Source organism: Diachasma alloeum, unplaced genomic scaffold, assembly GCF_001412515.2.
Source record: "Diachasma alloeum isolate Michigan unplaced genomic scaffold, Dall2.0 Dall_scaffold_00194, whole genome shotgun sequence".
Lineage (NCBI taxonomy): Eukaryota > Metazoa > Arthropoda > Insecta > Hymenoptera > Braconidae > Diachasma > Diachasma alloeum.
Window position 1 is genome coordinate 1,843,037 of NW_021680359.1, and position 17,285 is coordinate 1,860,321.

The 17,285-nt window shown below is 35.6% G+C and overlaps 3 protein-coding genes across 5 annotated transcripts in view; 2 read left to right on the forward strand and 1 right to left on the reverse strand.

Annotated features, from left to right (window-relative positions):
• LOC107048479 (diphosphomevalonate decarboxylase) overlaps positions 1–4,747 on the reverse strand; it is a 17,590-nt gene extending 12,843 nt beyond the window's left edge. Inside the window, exons 1-4 of one of the 3 annotated variants that reach the window (XM_015271650.1) lie at positions 4,500–4,747; positions 3,164–3,234; positions 1,160–1,274; positions 760–1,079 (exon numbers count right to left, since the gene is read on the reverse strand). In XM_015271650.1, coding sequence (XP_015127136.1) covers positions 760–1,079; positions 1,160–1,253 — 414 coding nt within the window. In that variant the 5' untranslated portion in view covers positions 1,254–1,274; positions 3,164–3,234; positions 4,500–4,747. The other 2 variants (XM_015271648.1, XM_015271651.1) reach the window with 2 other exon arrangements.
• Positions 4,748–8,461: 3,714 nt separating this feature from the next.
• On the forward strand, positions 8,462–10,836 carry LOC107048501 (heat shock protein 70 A1). The gene has a single exon (XM_015271680.1). It carries the CDS (start codon positions 8,480–8,482, stop codon positions 10,466–10,468), a length of 1,989 nt encoding a protein of 662 aa, XP_015127166.1. The 5' UTR covers positions 8,462–8,479; the 3' UTR covers positions 10,469–10,836.
• A 307-nt stretch (positions 10,837–11,143) lies between these two features.
• Positions 11,144–16,711, forward strand: LOC107048502 (actin-related protein 3). The gene is made up of 5 exons (XM_015271681.1): positions 11,144–11,336; positions 11,536–11,716; positions 13,400–14,029; positions 14,664–14,882; positions 16,025–16,711. The coding sequence occupies exons 1-5, from the start codon at positions 11,293–11,295 to the stop codon at positions 16,202–16,204; spliced, it is 1,254 nt and encodes a 417-aa protein (XP_015127167.1). The 5' UTR covers positions 11,144–11,292; the 3' UTR covers positions 16,205–16,711.
• Positions 16,712–17,285: the final 574 nt, after the last annotated feature.

Here is a 17,285-nt window from a genome sequence, read left to right on the forward strand (position 1 = left end):
TCAATTGGTTCATAGGATTTATTTGTTGGCTTTTATTAATGAAAATAATAACAGGGTTAGCAAGGATTTTATACAATGGCTGTGTGAAATTCCACTTTCGCTCAGACATCAAAAATCGGAGCTGAGATATTTACCAGCATCAATATCTACTCTCAGTGGTCGATAGGTAGTCAATTCTATTCACTAATTGATCGGTCAAGTATTTATCTCATTTGTAACACGTATTGAAGTGAATTATTAACACTTTACTCCAATAAAAATTATAGCTGCTCCAAAATGAAAAATTGCAGATGGAGGGGCATTTAGGCGCAAATGCGCATAATGCGTTCGCAAAGTCATTACTTTGTGTCACTTACTATCGTGTCGCCCCCTCACTGCAGAAAATCGCAGCTTCGAAAAAGCGGTGGAAAAAGCGGCTTTTTCTTGAGAATAGCCCCCCTGGACTACTTTTTAACATTTTAAGCGTGTGCGGGGCAAACGTTCAATCAATAGTTAATTTTTTTGCACTAATTATTTGTTTTTTCGATACATATAATCGATCTTCAATGCATGAGAAATTTCACTCCAAGCGCCTGCACCTTTTAAAACTCATAGTAGTCTCCCCTTAACGCATAAAGTGATGGTCACAGGTATTTTGTCGTCGCCTCGGTCCTCGGCTTGATTCTACTTGTGAATTCACTCTTACACAAGTTTTTTATGTAAATTGTTAGATGGTATATTTTACCTTCAGAGACAGGAAAATATTGAATTTTTACGTACGACTAAAATCAAAATCCTCATTTCCGGCCAATGAGACGGAGGGGCAATTTGCTTAGCGATACTATCACTTCCGTTGGGGTCAGTGCCTGCATACCAACGTACAAATCCACCGTACACACTTCTGCATGCCGAACCAGATCCAGAACGAGCAATTGTACTTATGTCTCCTTCTACTTTGTACAATTTTGCGAGTGTAGCACTCAGGCATGCATAACCAGCTGCACTCGATGCCAGACCTGCTGCTGTTGGAAAATTATTCTTGGAACATATGTGGAGCTTCCAGCTCTCCATTTCAGGCGATAGTTGAGCACGTTTTCTAACTAGAAAAATGATATATTCCATTTAGAGCCGGAATTAAAAAACAAATTATTTCATTTCAACGTTTTTATATTAGTCATACCTTCTCGTAAACAATTCTGCAGTCGGGGATTATTGATCGATTCTTCCCTTCCATTCAGCCAAATTCGATCTACATCGAAGTCCGGACTTGCCATTATGGTGGTCTTTGCACATAACTGAAATATATTACAACAATTGAGTGATGAGGGTAGATGAGTAAAACAATATTTTACAAATTTCTATATGGCCCGTTCTGCCAAATACCGTACGAGATCGGGCCTCAAAATTTTCGACAATTTTTTTGGGTTGTTCTTGATACATATGTATAGAAAAGTAGATTTATCGGCTAGCAGAAATCCCACGACTCAGAAGCGCTCCGCGTGATTAAGCGTTTTAGACTCGAAATTCTGCGCTTTTATTTAACATGTTGAAAAAAGTTTGAAAACAAAAATCAAAAACATGATTTTTGATGGGAAATTTTCTGAATTTCTCAAAAATGCTGATTATTTTATTCCCCCGCTTCAACTTTATGCTGAAAATCGAAAAATAAAACTTCAAACGTTGATTTCAGTCTGTTCCCCTCTTTCTTCCCTATATCAGATATTTTTTTCGGAAAATTCAGAAAATTTCCGAGCGAAATTATTTTTAAAAAATGTGCGCTCATAAGCCGTAGAACCGAAAGAGAAATTAAAAACAAAAAATGAATCTTTCGAAAATGGATTTCTCACGGTTTTCGCATATAATGATGTTAATAAGAAGTAAGGAAGTACATTTCATCAATAAAAATGACTATGTAATGAATGAAAAATATAATGACAAGATCAAATCATGTAAAATCGATTTTTGTAGTATTAACTTCTTGTTTTTCATTTTCTTTCCGACTGTACAGCACACGAGCGCACATTTTTCAAAGATCATTTCGATCAGATTTCGGAATTTTTCGAAAAAATATCAGATTTAGAAGTCTAGAACCGGCTCAAATCAACGTTTCAAGGTTTATTTTTCGATTTTCACCATGAAATTGAAGTGAGGAAACAAAATGATCGCCATTTTTTTTTAATTCAGAAAAGTTTCGATCAAAACCAATGTTTTGAATTTTTTTCAGTACTTTTTAACACGTTAAATAGGAGCGCAGAATTTCGAGTCCAAAAAACGCTTAATCACGCGGAATGCCTTTAATTAAGCCGCGCGATCTCTGCGAAGCGAGAAATCCTCTTTTCTATACATAAATATTGAAAAGAATAAAAAAAAAACAAAATTCTCGAACATTTTGAGGCCAGATTTCCTACGAAATTTGGCGAAATAGCTCATATAATTTCGTAAACAAATCTAAAAAAATCTCGGAATAATTAGTATGCTATTCTCCAACCCATGAGACCGTGGTCACAAAGTACATCGTTTCCGTAGGAGCACTTTAAAAATTAGGATGCCACATCAGAATTTTTGGGTGGACCATTCGATTTTTTTGGTGACCCCTGTTTGGTCCCAAAACTAGTAGCACTGAATTTTGGAGGGACTCACATGGAACTGTCATGTATTTTTCTCTGTGTATGGCAGTATGTATAGAATAACAAACAGGACGTGCTAAGAATGAGATTTCTTGTCTGCACAGAAAATAATATTTTTTTTAAACAACTAAATCGATTTTTGCGACAAAATTTTTCATCTTGGACACTTTGAATTTTTAACATGAGATTTTTAATTCTTGATAAATTCAACTCGCAATTTTTTAAATTTAAACAAGACTTATTTGAGAACATATTTTCATTGTTCTAAGCGTAGTGGAGAGAGGAAAAAAACAAAGATGTCTTTATAGTGATGTAATTCAGCAAAAATTGGGGCGATACTCGATGCGATAAATTTGATAGATAACACAACGGCTGTAAATCTATGTCATAGAGCCATGTGAACAAGATAAGTGAGGTCAAGTCTAAAATAAGATAGGCCAAGTCCAGTTGACATTCCATTTAAAAAAATGAAAGTCAGCCTAAGAGAGGTTTCATGATAAATTCTTTTAAACGTCTCCAGTCCGAAAGTATTGTTTGTAAAATCAATTCATCCTGACCTGATTAGTATCCAATGACGCACTAATGGAATCATTGACAGGAAGAATAAGTTGCTCATCTCGTTTTCCCCCTGCAAATTAAATCAAATTTTTCTAAATAAAATATGGATGAGGAAAAAAATTTTAAAAGTAAAAAGTGCACAGACTCCAGAATATCCTACAGCCTTTGTACCAATGTAAATTAGTCGGAGGATGGTGAAACAAGATAACTTTTTAATTCCCGCGGCTACTCTTTCACGAATATCTCCGGAGCGAAGACATTTACCAAAACTTATTTTACAGAAAATGTTGACTACAAAAACGTCTCCCAATGAATTCTAGTAAACTCCTTCACTCCAAACATAATTACAAAATAATCTACACGTGAATTCATTCCTCCTCACTGTTAAAAATGTTCATCTGAATTTTCTGTGCCAAATTCTGGAAATTTTTATTGTGTTCAAGTTCCACTGAAATGTCCGAAAATTATTTTCCGTTCAAATCATCTGGATATCAGTAAAATACTTGATTTTTCAGTTCAATTATTCTGTGAAAATTCAGAAAAATCAGGGAAATTGAGAGAAAAATTGAAAATTCATGTAATTGGTTTCAGAATTTTCATGTTCCACTGAAAATTTAATCAAGTTGTGAAATTTCCATCTCACTCCCACTGAAAACACATGAATTTCTGTGGATTCTACTTAAAACTCGAAATTTCATAACCATTTTTCCCCTAAATTTGATTCAATGTCACTCACATGAGATTTACTATAATATCTTCCATGAAATTTCAAAAAATTTCTAACAATGCTCTCTCTTTATGAATAAATTTTTTATTTTGAAAATACCTCACTGTGAAAGGATTCAGGGAATTTGTTGACCGAAATTTCCTATAAAATTGGTTCCATTATGAATTTATGAAAATCTCTGTGCTCCAAAAATATTTGCAACATGACCTTGGCATAATATTGTAACAGATCTCATCACTCTCATAGCAATTGCGACGTGCGCGCGCATCTCGTTTTAGAATTCATCAAATTCCAGGACAATTGAGTCACAAAAGCAAAAAGAATAATGAAGGATTATTAATAAAACAAAATCGAGACCCCAAATGAGTCTCTCGAATCCTCATACACAAAATTTAGGCAATGGATATACAATAAAAATTAACAAAAGTGTACATACAGTATTTGATGACAGCGATATTAACAGGCGCAATGCACGTAACAATACTCATTATCAAAATCTTTAATTGAGCACATGAAAATGTAACACGGAACACTACCGGATAGCAACTAGTGTTCGATCGTCTCTAACTGCATATCATAATAGCTTACGGTTTCGAAAAAATTCCTACCTTCCCTTCCACGTCGCCAATGCTTTCATGGGTTACAAACAGCTGATCGGAGAGTCGCAGTCGATGGCGGATAGCGTTACCGCTGCCACTCCATCGATAAAACACATCAGAAAAGACCGAACCGAGAACTTTCTGGGCAGCTGCATTGGATGGATTCGGAAGATTCTCGAACTCTCCAACGGACAATGCTCCATAGGCTAGATCATGAAGAATAAAGACGTCTCTATTCTTTATGGGCCAGATACGGTTCTATCATGAACAATAGAGAGCATTTTATCCCGAAGATGGGGTTCATAAAAAAATTACGTATGTAGGCGAGCATGGGCCAATCAGCGATCGGGCGACAATCATTACATTTGTAAAATTTTGTAACATTATAAGAATTTGCACATTTCTATTACTATGGTTTTTTATCTTAATTGAAATTTGAAAATAATTAAATAATTCATAACTTAAATTTTCTATTAACTATTGAGTCTATAATTCTAAATTTCATAAAAGAATTATTTGATTAGACATTTCGGTATTTGCATATTTGATTAATGATTAACTTAGTAATTGAAAAGTTTTGGGTAGTTAAAAGTTGAATAGGACCAACTTTTTCGAGTGTCCATTTTACCCCACTCTTGAATAATTTTTCGGTTGTGGACTTTGCCTAGAATTAATTTTTAAAAATTCGATTATTGAACATTTTTTAAACATCCATTTTAGTCCGTCCTATACGGATGCATGAGATGGCCATATTGCCCAATGAAACAATTTTCAAAAATTGAATTTTGAAAAAAGGATTTTTTTTTGCAAATTTTTTGAGTGTCCATTTTACCGTAGATGTCCATATTGCCCCACCCTCCCCTACGCTGGCTTAGACCAATTTGGGGGCGAGGAATACGAATATAGTATTGGTTATTTTCCCTGCCAATTGGCCTAGATATTGCTATAAACAATTCAATTGTTCACTTGAATCGTTCTCATGAATAATTCACAAGGGTAACAAAAAAGTCCTTCCTGCAAAAGCTGTTCACCTTGTCAAGGCGAATAAAATGTGTTTTTTCCATTTTTCCTGCTCACTCAATTTTTCTAAACGACACGCTTATTTGCCCTCTATTTGTTATTTGTTATTTACACAAAAACGGTTGAATATGAATTTCAATATAGGCTTTTCATTGCTAATTACGTAGTTTAGGATCAGCCGTTGTACATTATTGCACTAAGTTGCATACTCAGGAATGCACTCACAGACATGATGCACCAAAGTTCCAGAAGTTTCTGGAAATTTTCAGGATTTCCTTGAGAATAATAATAAAAAGGTGAAACAATGCAGCATAGAAAGCTGGAAAATTCCACAACCTTCGGGATAAATCTCGAAAATTCTCCGATTAATATTAATTTCAGTATTCGTCGGTTTTCTAAAAAAAAAATTGACAAAATGCTCGGGTTTTGGAGAAATGTTACGAACAATTTCGGATTCTAGAGGAAGTTGACAAGTTTTTCCAGAAAAATTTTAGAAAAAAAAATGAGGTGTAGGGGAAAAAAATTCCCCGGACAACACCGATCGATAACTGAGCAAAATATTTATCATACTATTGTGTTTAATGACTCGTCTACAATCTTTCTACAATTTTCTAGAAAATTGTAGAGATCCCAGAGCTGTACACAATTTGAATTTCTGGTGAATTTGGCAATCGTCTAGAAAGTTCTCCATTTTTCTAATCTTTTACCATTCTTTCTAGCATATCCCAAACCATTCTGAAACCCCCTAAAAATTTATAACAATTTATAAAAATTTCTCCATTGATTTGAGAATCTATACCTGCGAGACCCTTTCATCAGTCGTGCAGAGATAGTTTCAGAATTAATGGTATTCTCTAGGTGCTTTGACACTATTCCAGAATATTCTCGAATTTTCTGTCATTTATATCGTCTAAATGTCAACTTCAATGAAAAAAATTAGACCATGCGTAAAAATTTCGATTCGTAAGGTAATTTTAACCTAATTTTACCGAAAAATTATGGAAAATTAATGTAAAAATTCCCTCACAGAAAACTGCTGTGTCGGTCTTTTACAACTTTCTAGGGCCTTCCATTATTTTCCGAAGCGTTAGTTTCTGGAATAATCGATAAATTCCTCAAAATTTCCACAACATTCCAGAGTCTTCTAGAACATTCTGCATTGGAAAATTAAAGAGTTTTCAAGATGATACACGAATTTTCCAGAGGATTCCGTTCTGGACCTTTCTTGAACTTCCTAAAACCTCCCATGAATTTCCGGAGAAACGTACCTCTCAAATCATGTAGAGTAATCATGAGATTATTCTGGAAATGTCGTTACTATTGGATGGGTGGGAAGTTTATGATATTTTTCCGTATTTATGGTATTTTTTCAGTAATAAGGAATTTAGTAGCTATCCAATGAATAACTATTAAAATGAAATTGATTCATTCTTATTATACCCTCCATTGATCTCTCAGTGGCCAACTAACTCCCTTCTCAACTCCCTTCTAAATCTAAACAGTAAGATAAATGTGCAAAAATTTGCGAAAATTCTAGAATCCATTTCTAGTCTTTTCATTGTCAAAAATAGTATGCATTGTGGCCTGCATTAATTTTTTTTCATATTAAAATCCACTTTTCAAACGATACATGCTCGGAACATTCTCATTTAAAAGGTTTTGAAAATTTCTAGAGAGTTCCAGAATCTTTTGGTGTATTCTAAAAAGAATTATCAAGGCTTGGCCAAACTTTGCAGATGATTGTCGAATTTTCTAGAAGTTTCGGTACAAGTATCTACATCGTTCTATCCTTTTCTAGAACGTTTTATAAATTTAATGAAAAACGAATAACCAGCAGAATTTTACTGGCGTATACCGTTCGACGACTTTCTGGAACATTCTATATGATGATTTTTCGGAATATAATAATATAAAAATCATACAATTTTTATATAATTTATATATTAAAAAAAATTGATAAATTATGTCATTTTTATATTCTAATCGGAAAAAATTTCACGATTGAGTTGAAAATTTTCTCGTACTCCCCCAAATACGAAACCCTGATTCTAGAACATTTCGTACAGGTATTTGAAGAATGTTTCGGAAACATTCCGAACAATCAAGAAAGCTAAAATTTTCCTAGACCGTTCTGTGAAATACGACAAAATGAATTTCCCATAATTTCAGTGTAGTAATTTTTAAATGAAGATTTTGCATAGTCATTTGGCGTGTAGTTTGAACAAAAAAAAAATTTTTTCTAAATGAATTTTCAGAATATAACACAGAGATTCTCTCCAAGGTCTATTAATTAGCTAATGCTCAATGAATCTTCCATTGAAATGCTGAATCCCAAATGTAAATAAATAAACAGTTAAAAATAGCAGCATCGCACCTTCCAAAAATATATAGCCCGGAGAATGTTCTGGCAAACTTGTATTACAAATGAGCTCACTTAATGGTACGCGCAAACGCTCATCAAATAATCATCTAGAATATTTTAGCGAAATATAATATTAAGAGGAGATACTGAATTTTTATAGCGATTACCTCTTTAAAAATTTCCACAAAAATATTCCGAAACATAGTATTTTTCTAGTATATTAATTTTTTTCTAGAACGTTCTGGACGTAGGTATATTGTTATCTGTGTCCCCAAAATTTCATCGATCCGTCGTACTACCTACATATAACGCTTGCCTCGTTCTAGAATGTACTTGGAACTCAGCCACAGCTTGAATGAAAATATCCCAAAACGTTGCGATTTTCCACAGGAACCTCAATAGAAAATTTGGAAGACCTCCTCATTACTCTCCTCAGGATAATTGGCCTTTTCTCTTAAAGATAAATAAAAAAATAAAATGGAAAAACATTGACGCCGCCTAGAATATTCTCGAATCGCATGGAAGTGTACGGACCGGCTGTGCGCAGTCGGGATAGCCGAGTGGGGGGTATATAAGGAGGCCGCTCTCAACAGTTCGGCACCAGTACATGAACAAAAGTCAAACGAGTTATACGAGTGAGAGGAGTTATAAAACAAACAACACAATGCCAGCAATCGGTATTGATTTGGGAACCACATACTCCTGTGTGGGTGTGTGGCAACAAGGAAAAGTGGAAATCATCGCCAACGACCAGGGCAACAGAACAACACCATCATACGTTGCCTTCACCGACACCGAGAGGTTAATCGGCGATGCAGCCAAGAATCAAGTGGCGATGAATCCAGCTAACACTGTTTTCGACGCCAAAAGGTTAATTGGCCGCAAATTCGACGACCCCAAAATCCAGGCGGACATCAAACACTGGCCGTTCAAAGTGGTCAGCGAGGGAGGAAAGCCAAAGATTGAGGTGGAGTTCCGCGGCGAGAGGAAGAGGTTCAACCCCGAGGAGATCAGTTCCATGGTCTTGACGAAGATGAAGGAGACAGCTGAGGCATTTCTCGGGGAAAAGGTACGTGAAGCTGTCATCACAGTCCCGGCATACTTCAACGATTCACAGCGCCAGGCCACTAAGGACGCTGGTGCTATTGCCGGACTCAACGTACTCAGGATCATCAATGAACCCACAGCAGCGGCACTTGCCTACGGTTTGGATAAGAACTTGAAAGGTGAGAAGAATGTCCTCATATTTGACCTCGGTGGTGGTACCTTCGATGTCTCCATCCTAACCATCGACGAGGGTTCACTCTTCGAGGTTAAATCAACGGCCGGTGATACACACCTGGGTGGCGAAGATTTCGATTCACGGCTTGTGGACCATCTTTCCAAGGAGTTCGAGAGAAAATACAGGAAGAATCTCAAGATCAACTCGAGAGCACTGAGGAGACTACGAACAGCAGCTGAACGAGCCAAGCGTACATTGTCATCCAGTACAGAGGCTACCATTGAGATTGATGCACTCTTCGAGGGCATCGACTTTTACACCAAAATCTCGAGGGCCAGGTTCGAGGAGTTGTGCGCGGATCTCTTCAGGTCTACACTTCAACCAGTGGAGAAGGCACTTGGTGATGCAAAAATGGATAAGTCATCGATCCACGACGTCGTCCTCGTTGGAGGCTCCACCAGGATCCCCAAGATCCAGTCAATGCTGCAGAACTTTTTCTGTGGTAAACAGCTGAATCTTTCTATCAACCCTGACGAGGCAGTGGCGTATGGTGCAGCAGTGCAGGCAGCTATTCTAACCGGCGAGGGAAATAAGAGCTCGACCCTCCAGGATGTACTTCTGGTGGACGTCGCTCCCTTGTCACTGGGTATCGAGACAGCAGGGGGTATGATGACCAACATTATCGAGCGCAATGCTCGTATTCCCTGCAAACAATCTCAGACCTTCACCACTTATGCTGATAATCAGCCTGGCGTTACCATACAAGTCTATGAGGGTGAACGTGCTATGACCAAGGACAACAACTTGCTTGGTCGATTCGAACTCAGTGGCATTGCCCCTGCGCCTAGAGGTGTACCCAAGATCGATGTCACCTTCGATCTCGACGCCAACGGTATCCTTCACGTCACGGCCAAAGACACCGCCAGCGGTCGCAGCAATGATGTTCGTATTACCAACGACAAGGGCAGACTTTCCCGAGACGAGATCGATCGCATGCTGGCTGAGGCTGAGAGATACCGTGATCAAGATCAGCAACAGCGGGATAAGGTAGCGGCTCGTAATCAACTCGAGTCCTACGTGTTCTCTGTGAAGCAGGCCGTCGAGGACAGCGGATCACGTCTGACTCAGGACGATAAAGACAGGGCCAAGCGACTCTGTGACGACACCATCCAGTGGTTGGATAACAACACCCTAGCTGAGAAGGAGGAGTACAGTCACAAGCTGGATGAGATCCAGAAGCAGTGCTCACCCATCATGACCAAGATTCATCAAGGTGGTGTGGGTGGTCAACAAATGCCTCAGGATTGTGGAGGCCAGTTCCGCCAGGGCGGCGGCAACAACTACTCCGGACCTACTGTTGAAGAAGTGGATTAAACAACTGGACTTTCTGTGGACTTCGTAAATTAACTGAATGCAACTTTTCGAGACTGAGCAATACCTCATACATTTATTTATTCTATTCCATTGCTGTGTATTAACTGGTAGATTTTCATCCCCAAACGAGTCAGGTGATTCATTTTTTTGTGACATTTTTTTTAGTTATGAAAAAAATATTCATTCGTCGAGGCATTATAAATTGCATTTTATTGAGTATAGGGTACAATTTTTGTGACGCGATGTGTGAACCTTTTATCTGACTGATCAAAATTATTGTAAAAATATGAATTACCTGGTGATTTACCCCCTGTGATAGATGAAAATAAACTCGTTATTTTATTTTTTTTTTATAAAAAAAAATATTTTTCTTTTATTTACTCTCCCTTCCCATATCTCCTGAAATTAAGAAAAAAAAAACAATTAAATGAAATGGAAAAAAAATTAAGAAAAAGAAAGTGGAAAAAAATGGATAAAACAATGGACAGAAAAAAATTGAAAAAAATTTCTGGATAATTGGATATAAACTTATATGAGATATATTTTCATTGAAGAAAAGAGAAAATGAAACGAGATTTTGATCTGCACAAAGATCAAATAACGAATCTAGAATTCATATGGTCGACATTCGTGATGAAAAAGAAAAACGGCTGCACTGATTCGATCTATCGAATGTCCACATTCGAGATACGCTACATATGTATGTATGTAATACATCCATATCAGTGTAAAAAGGTGCGTTATTTGTGTGAGTTTCGTCATCGTGGTTGTCAAAAGGTCTGATAAAAAATTTAGTTTATAGAGATAATCAAACGTTAAACAAAATGTTAGGACACCCTCCCGCGTGTGTTATTGATGTAGGAACAGGGTAAGTTGATTTTTATTACGTTGAATTGATCAATCCCGTGAGAATGCGGTTGTGGGCCTGAAAAGTGAGGCTAGGAAGTGACTAACACCCCTGCCGCGATAAGTAAATGCCGATTCGTCACTATTCAGTTATTACAAATAATTCTATATAAAATTATACATTCCCCGATGGTATGAGAGAATGATGGAAAATCTTTCAGGTATACAAAATTAGGATTCGCTGGAAATCGTGATCCACAGTTGACCATTCCATCGGCGATAGCCATCAAGGAAACTGCGAAAGTCGGTGATAATTCAGCCAGGCGTGTGACCAAGGGCGTGGAGGATCTCGACTTTTATATCGGCTATGAAGCATTTAATTCACCTGGTTATTCTATCAAAGCAAGTGAAAATACGTATTTATTCATATTTTTGTTATTATAAACATTTCCCAATTTGCATTACTTAATCTCACGGAATTAAATGCTAGAAAGGTTCATCGGCCTGTGCTATTTACTTCACCAAATGAAGCAATAACAACCCTGGTGGAAAAAAACTCCTTAAATCCTATTGGAAGAAAAAAGGGTAATTGGAAATAATGACGTTATTGCCGTTGACCCATTATTTCCGATTCAGGTTAGTAGCGCAATGCTGACACGTATGGAAAAGTCCAAAAGGAAAACCTAGCGAATTCTCTAGAAAATTCTATTGGGACTCTGGAGAAAATCTATCGGATTTCTATGGGATTTCTATTGGAATTCTATTGGAAAATTCTATTAGTTTTTTGCGCTGATTCTATTGCATATTTCATACGGAAAAGTCAATAGATTTTGAATTTCTTTCTCCAGAATCCCAATAGAATTTTCTAACTAATTCGCTAGCTTTTACTATTGGATTTTTCCATACGTGTCAGCATTGCGCTACTAACCTGAATCGGAAATAATGGGTTAACGGCAATAACGTCATTATTTCCAATTACCCTTTTTTCTTCCAATAGGATTTAAGGAGTTTTTTCCACCAGGGAATAAACTTAAATAAAAGTCTAATAATTATCAGACACTTAATTTCAGTTCGTACAGCTCGTCATTATCGTTTAATTGTGAGTTTATACCGTTAATGAAAGAGGCCATAGATAGTCATAAGTAGGAATTTTTCTTGCAGTCAAGAAGCTTTCGTCCAAGAAATAACGTTATGAGACATAATTTTGGAGCAACTCATTTTGTAGATAATGCCGTAATCGATAAAGCTTTATATAGCCAAGTGATTGGCAGCGATAACTCTGAACTGGGGATCTGATAGATAGATTCAGTAACTAAAAGAATTCTACAAAATTGTTTTTCAATTTTATATATCACTAGTATCATATAACACTGAAATGACTAATAAATGGATATTCCATGTCAATTGCTCTGGAAAATATCGCGATGAAATTTATAGGTTCAAACGAAAATATTAGAAACCTTTTTTTTTTAATTGAATTCCGCGTGTATTATTTTTCAAACGTGATCTGGGCTGTTTTTTTTATTTTGATAATCTGAAATGTTCTTCAATTGCCATTCAGTTTTACATAGCCCTGGAGTCTTCAAAAAAAAATTATTGTTCAGTCAAAAAACCTTTGAAATAAAATGAACATTTTCAAAGAGCGTTTTTGTTTAATATTGGGAAAAATTGACAAACCCAATAGGGAGGAAATTGCAAATGAATAATTTACAGTATCTAATAGCTGTTCAGTCGTCATTTGTCTCAGTAGTCAATGCCTGTCAGATTGTTAGTTACCATGATAAATTATCCATTTACAATTTGCTCTCTATCGGACTTGCTCTTTATTACTTCCTAATCTTTATTAAAAATACTCGTTAAAAATGTTCAGTTTTTCTTCTACTTTTTTTTGATTGTGCAATCATAATTTTTAGGGATACCCATGTGATGTAAAATCCTGTGGAAATTGTGACCTATTTTAGATTATGAAGAAAAACAATCGAGACAACGTTCGAAAGATAATCCATCCTAGCCTTACTCTAATTTTTTTTTTATAAAAAAGTTCTCTTGATGAATTTATCATCACTAATTTAATTACTTTTCCAGTATCCTGTTAGACATGGACTCGTTGAAGACTGGGACTTGATGGAGAGATTTCTTCAACAATGCATTTTCAAGTATCTAAAGGCAGAGCCTGAAGACCATCACTTTCTCCTCACAGAACCTCCTCTGAACACACCAGAGAATCGAGAATATCTTGCTGAAATAATGTTTGAATCTTTCAATGTTCCCGGACTATATATCGCTGTCCAAGCTGTCTTGGCATTGGCTGCCTCGTGGACAGCTAAAACCGTGGAGAACAGAGTGTTGACTGGTGTGGTAGTGGACAGTGGGGATGGTGTTACTCACGTTATTCCAGTGGCCGAGGGTTTCGTTATAGGGAGCTGCATAAAGCACATTCCAATTGCCGGAAGGGATATAACTTACTTCATACAGAGTCTCTTGAGGGAACGAGAAGTCGGTATCCCTCCAGAACAATCACTCGAGACTGCCAAAGCAATTAAGGAGAAGCATTGCTACATATGTCCTGACATTGCCAAAGAGTTTTCTAAGTACGATACTGATCCAACCAAGATAAAACAGTACACTGGAATCAATAACATTACACAACAATCGTTCAATGTTGATGTGGGTTATGAGCGCTTTTTAGGTCCTGAAATTTTCTTTCATCCTGAGGTAATTTCTGATTACTATTGTTCTTATAAAAGAGGAATTAAATCGTTTACTACTAAGATTTTATCCATTTTTTGAAAATCTAAAGAGGAAATTTATAAAACCAACATTTCTGATGATTACAAAAAAATTGGCGTCGTAGCATTGATGAATTAAAATGGACAATTTTTTTATTCGCGGGCCCTAATAGCATCTTTTTCCAAATTAATGATTCATCTATTGGAAACTTCAAAAATAAAAATAAAAATAGGGGGCAATGGAAAAAGATATACTGGATTTGATGGCCATGGAAAAATCAGGGGTATCTAGAAAAATAATGCAGATATTTAAACCTGTCAACCCTATATATTCAGTCTATATCATCTCTGGAAATTTTTATCAACATGAAGCATATACCTCTGTCCACCAGTTAAAAAAATCACCATTTCTTAGTGCATGCCGGTTTGGATGAATATCCTTAAGATACCATATTTGTACGATTTCAGAATTATTTAGCAATCATGAAACCCTTTTCGAGAGATTATGTTCAAGAAAAATTTGCTGACATTCCTCCAACGTCTCTCGCTTGCGAGATAAATGCATGATCAACAACCAGATTTATTTGGCTTTATTGTGAAATATTTGATGATATTTTCAGTTTGCGAACCCCGATTTTACGACTCCCTTGGGAGAAATTGTAGACGATGTCATTCAAAGTTGTCCCATCGACGTGAGGAGACCATTATACAAGAATATTGTGCTCTCCGGTGGATCAACAATGTTCAAAGACTTTGGGAGGAGATTGCAGAGGGATATGAAAAAAATGGTTGATACACGGTTGAAATTGAGCGAAAAATTGAGTGGTGGTCGTATTACGGTAATTAAATCATTTAATTTTCACCCATTTACGTGAGATTGAATCGAACAATTTTTTTCATACGTCGTAACAAAAAACATATTTAGCAGCGTTCTTTAAAATGTTGAGTCAACCTTAACTTTTTTGTTCAAAATTATTAATATTTTTCGAAACCAAAACACATTGATCTTTAACACAATGTGGAAATTAATGTGCTTCGATTATGAAAAATGTCAATAACTTGCGGTAGGAGATTTGTTCAAAAATTTAAGGCAATGATTTTTCAAACCAATACCTAATGATTTAAGAGGAGACTATTATGTGTTTTAAAAGTCACGGGCTGTTGGTATGAGATTTCTCATAGATTGAAGATCGATTATGTATGTTTAAAAACGAATAATTAGTGCAAAAAAATAATTATTTATTGTTCGTTTTCCCCGCAGACGCTTAAAATATTAAAAATAGTCCATGGCTTCGAATTTTGTTTTTCAAAATTTTTGAAAAAATATGTGCAATAACAATTACGAATTATTTTTTCGAAAAATATTTCTGAAAGAATCGAAAATATATATTTTTAATATTTTAAGGATAATTTTTCTGCCCATTTTACATGAATGGTGCAAATTTTTATATTAAACAAAATGAAATTAGCTGTGTAGGAGTCGAATTTCAAAAAACCGATTCGTAATTGTTACTGCACATATTATTTCAAAAATTTTGCAAAAAAACCTCTGTAGCTCAAAAATTGGAGGCCCTGGACTTTTTTTTAAACATTTTAAGCGTCTGCGGAGCAAACGAACAATAAACAATCAATTGACATGAGAAAACTCACTCCAATATCCCACGACTTTTAAAACTCATAGTAGTCTTCCCTTAATGGATAAAATATCTCTTTCGTTGATGATTACCGGCATCATCGATTTTAGGAGAAAATATCGAAAGACATTTCCAGTTAATTTTCATAACTAAGTGAAAAAATCTACTTTTTATGAAGAGAACAGGATACGTTTTCATCTACCGTAAAAATTTCTTGAAATTTTCCACTGACACCCACTGCTTATTATGCTCATCAATTTCATTTTATTTGATTCTCTGCCCTACTCATTTCCATTACATCTAGATAATTAGCACGATATTAATTTTTTCTATCCATTTATTTCCAGCCAACTGCGATCGATGTGCGTGTAATTTCTCATCCTAAGCAGCGCTGTGCTGTTTGGTTCGGTGGTGCTCTGTTAGCCAATGAGCCTGAATTCTATCAGGTGTGCCATACGAAAAAGGATTATCAAGAGTACGGGCCTGGTATCTGTCGTTACAATCCAGCTTTTCGCAGTCTCTTGTAAACTTTCAAAGTATTCAAAGCAGAAAAAAACCGTGCAGACAAGTGAAATTTTAGCTAATCAATTTCCATAATTTTACCACTTTTTTTACCGTATATTTTATATGAATTTTTGTGCAATCTATTGCTCATCAAAACTGAGTATTATGTCCGGTATGAAATATTATTCAACTAATGCTATTTGAAGCAAGTGAGAACCTTTTTCAACGCACATCACAAGTGGAAATTTCTCGTGCTCATTGATTCAATTGGGAGGAAAGAAGTTAACATTAATTAATAGTAAGAGTGAATAATGACGACAAACCTTGATAAAGTAAAATGAATTTTCAAAATTTCCGTATTCGAATTCAACGTAATATGATTGTAAATAGACATCCTGGGGTTTTTGTTAAATAGTTATGTCGTGTTTTGATCTTTTGTCATTGAAATCGTTCGGTTTACTGGTATTGAGTTGCGTTTAATGAAAATAGTATGTAATGTCAATAAAGTTTTTCATAATTTGCCGAATTCATTTCCGAAAAATAGAAATAGTCATTTCCCTTTCAGTATTTTACAGAAAGCATTTTGTGATATTTTCTTCTAAACCTACTTGTTTTGGAGAAAATTAGCAGTATATCATTTGTCGATTGGAGACCAGAGTATTATGATGGAGAATGAAATATTCTGAATTAAAGCCCTCTAAAAATTCCCTTTAAAATCCAAGGCTCTACTATCTACTTGCTGTAAGCCTTTAATAAATACTATTTAAGACTTTCAACTGCGCAAAAACCGCTCTCGTCAAACTACAATGTCTATTGAAAATCACGTATCAATTCAATGGAGTTTCTCATAATTCACTCAATTTATTCTCAAAAACTACAATAATCATTTACATCTCTATATGTTCATTATTTACACAACATGATTGATATCGCTCTTTTTTCCCTAAAAATAATACGAGCAAAACAAAAGAATCCAAAAATATTGATTAAAAAATTGAGCGGTAAAGTGATAAAATGAGAAGCTTCCAAACAATAATTCACAATTTATTCTGTATATCCCTCAGAATACCTTTTTTGTTGAGAATTCGATGCTTTGAAACATAG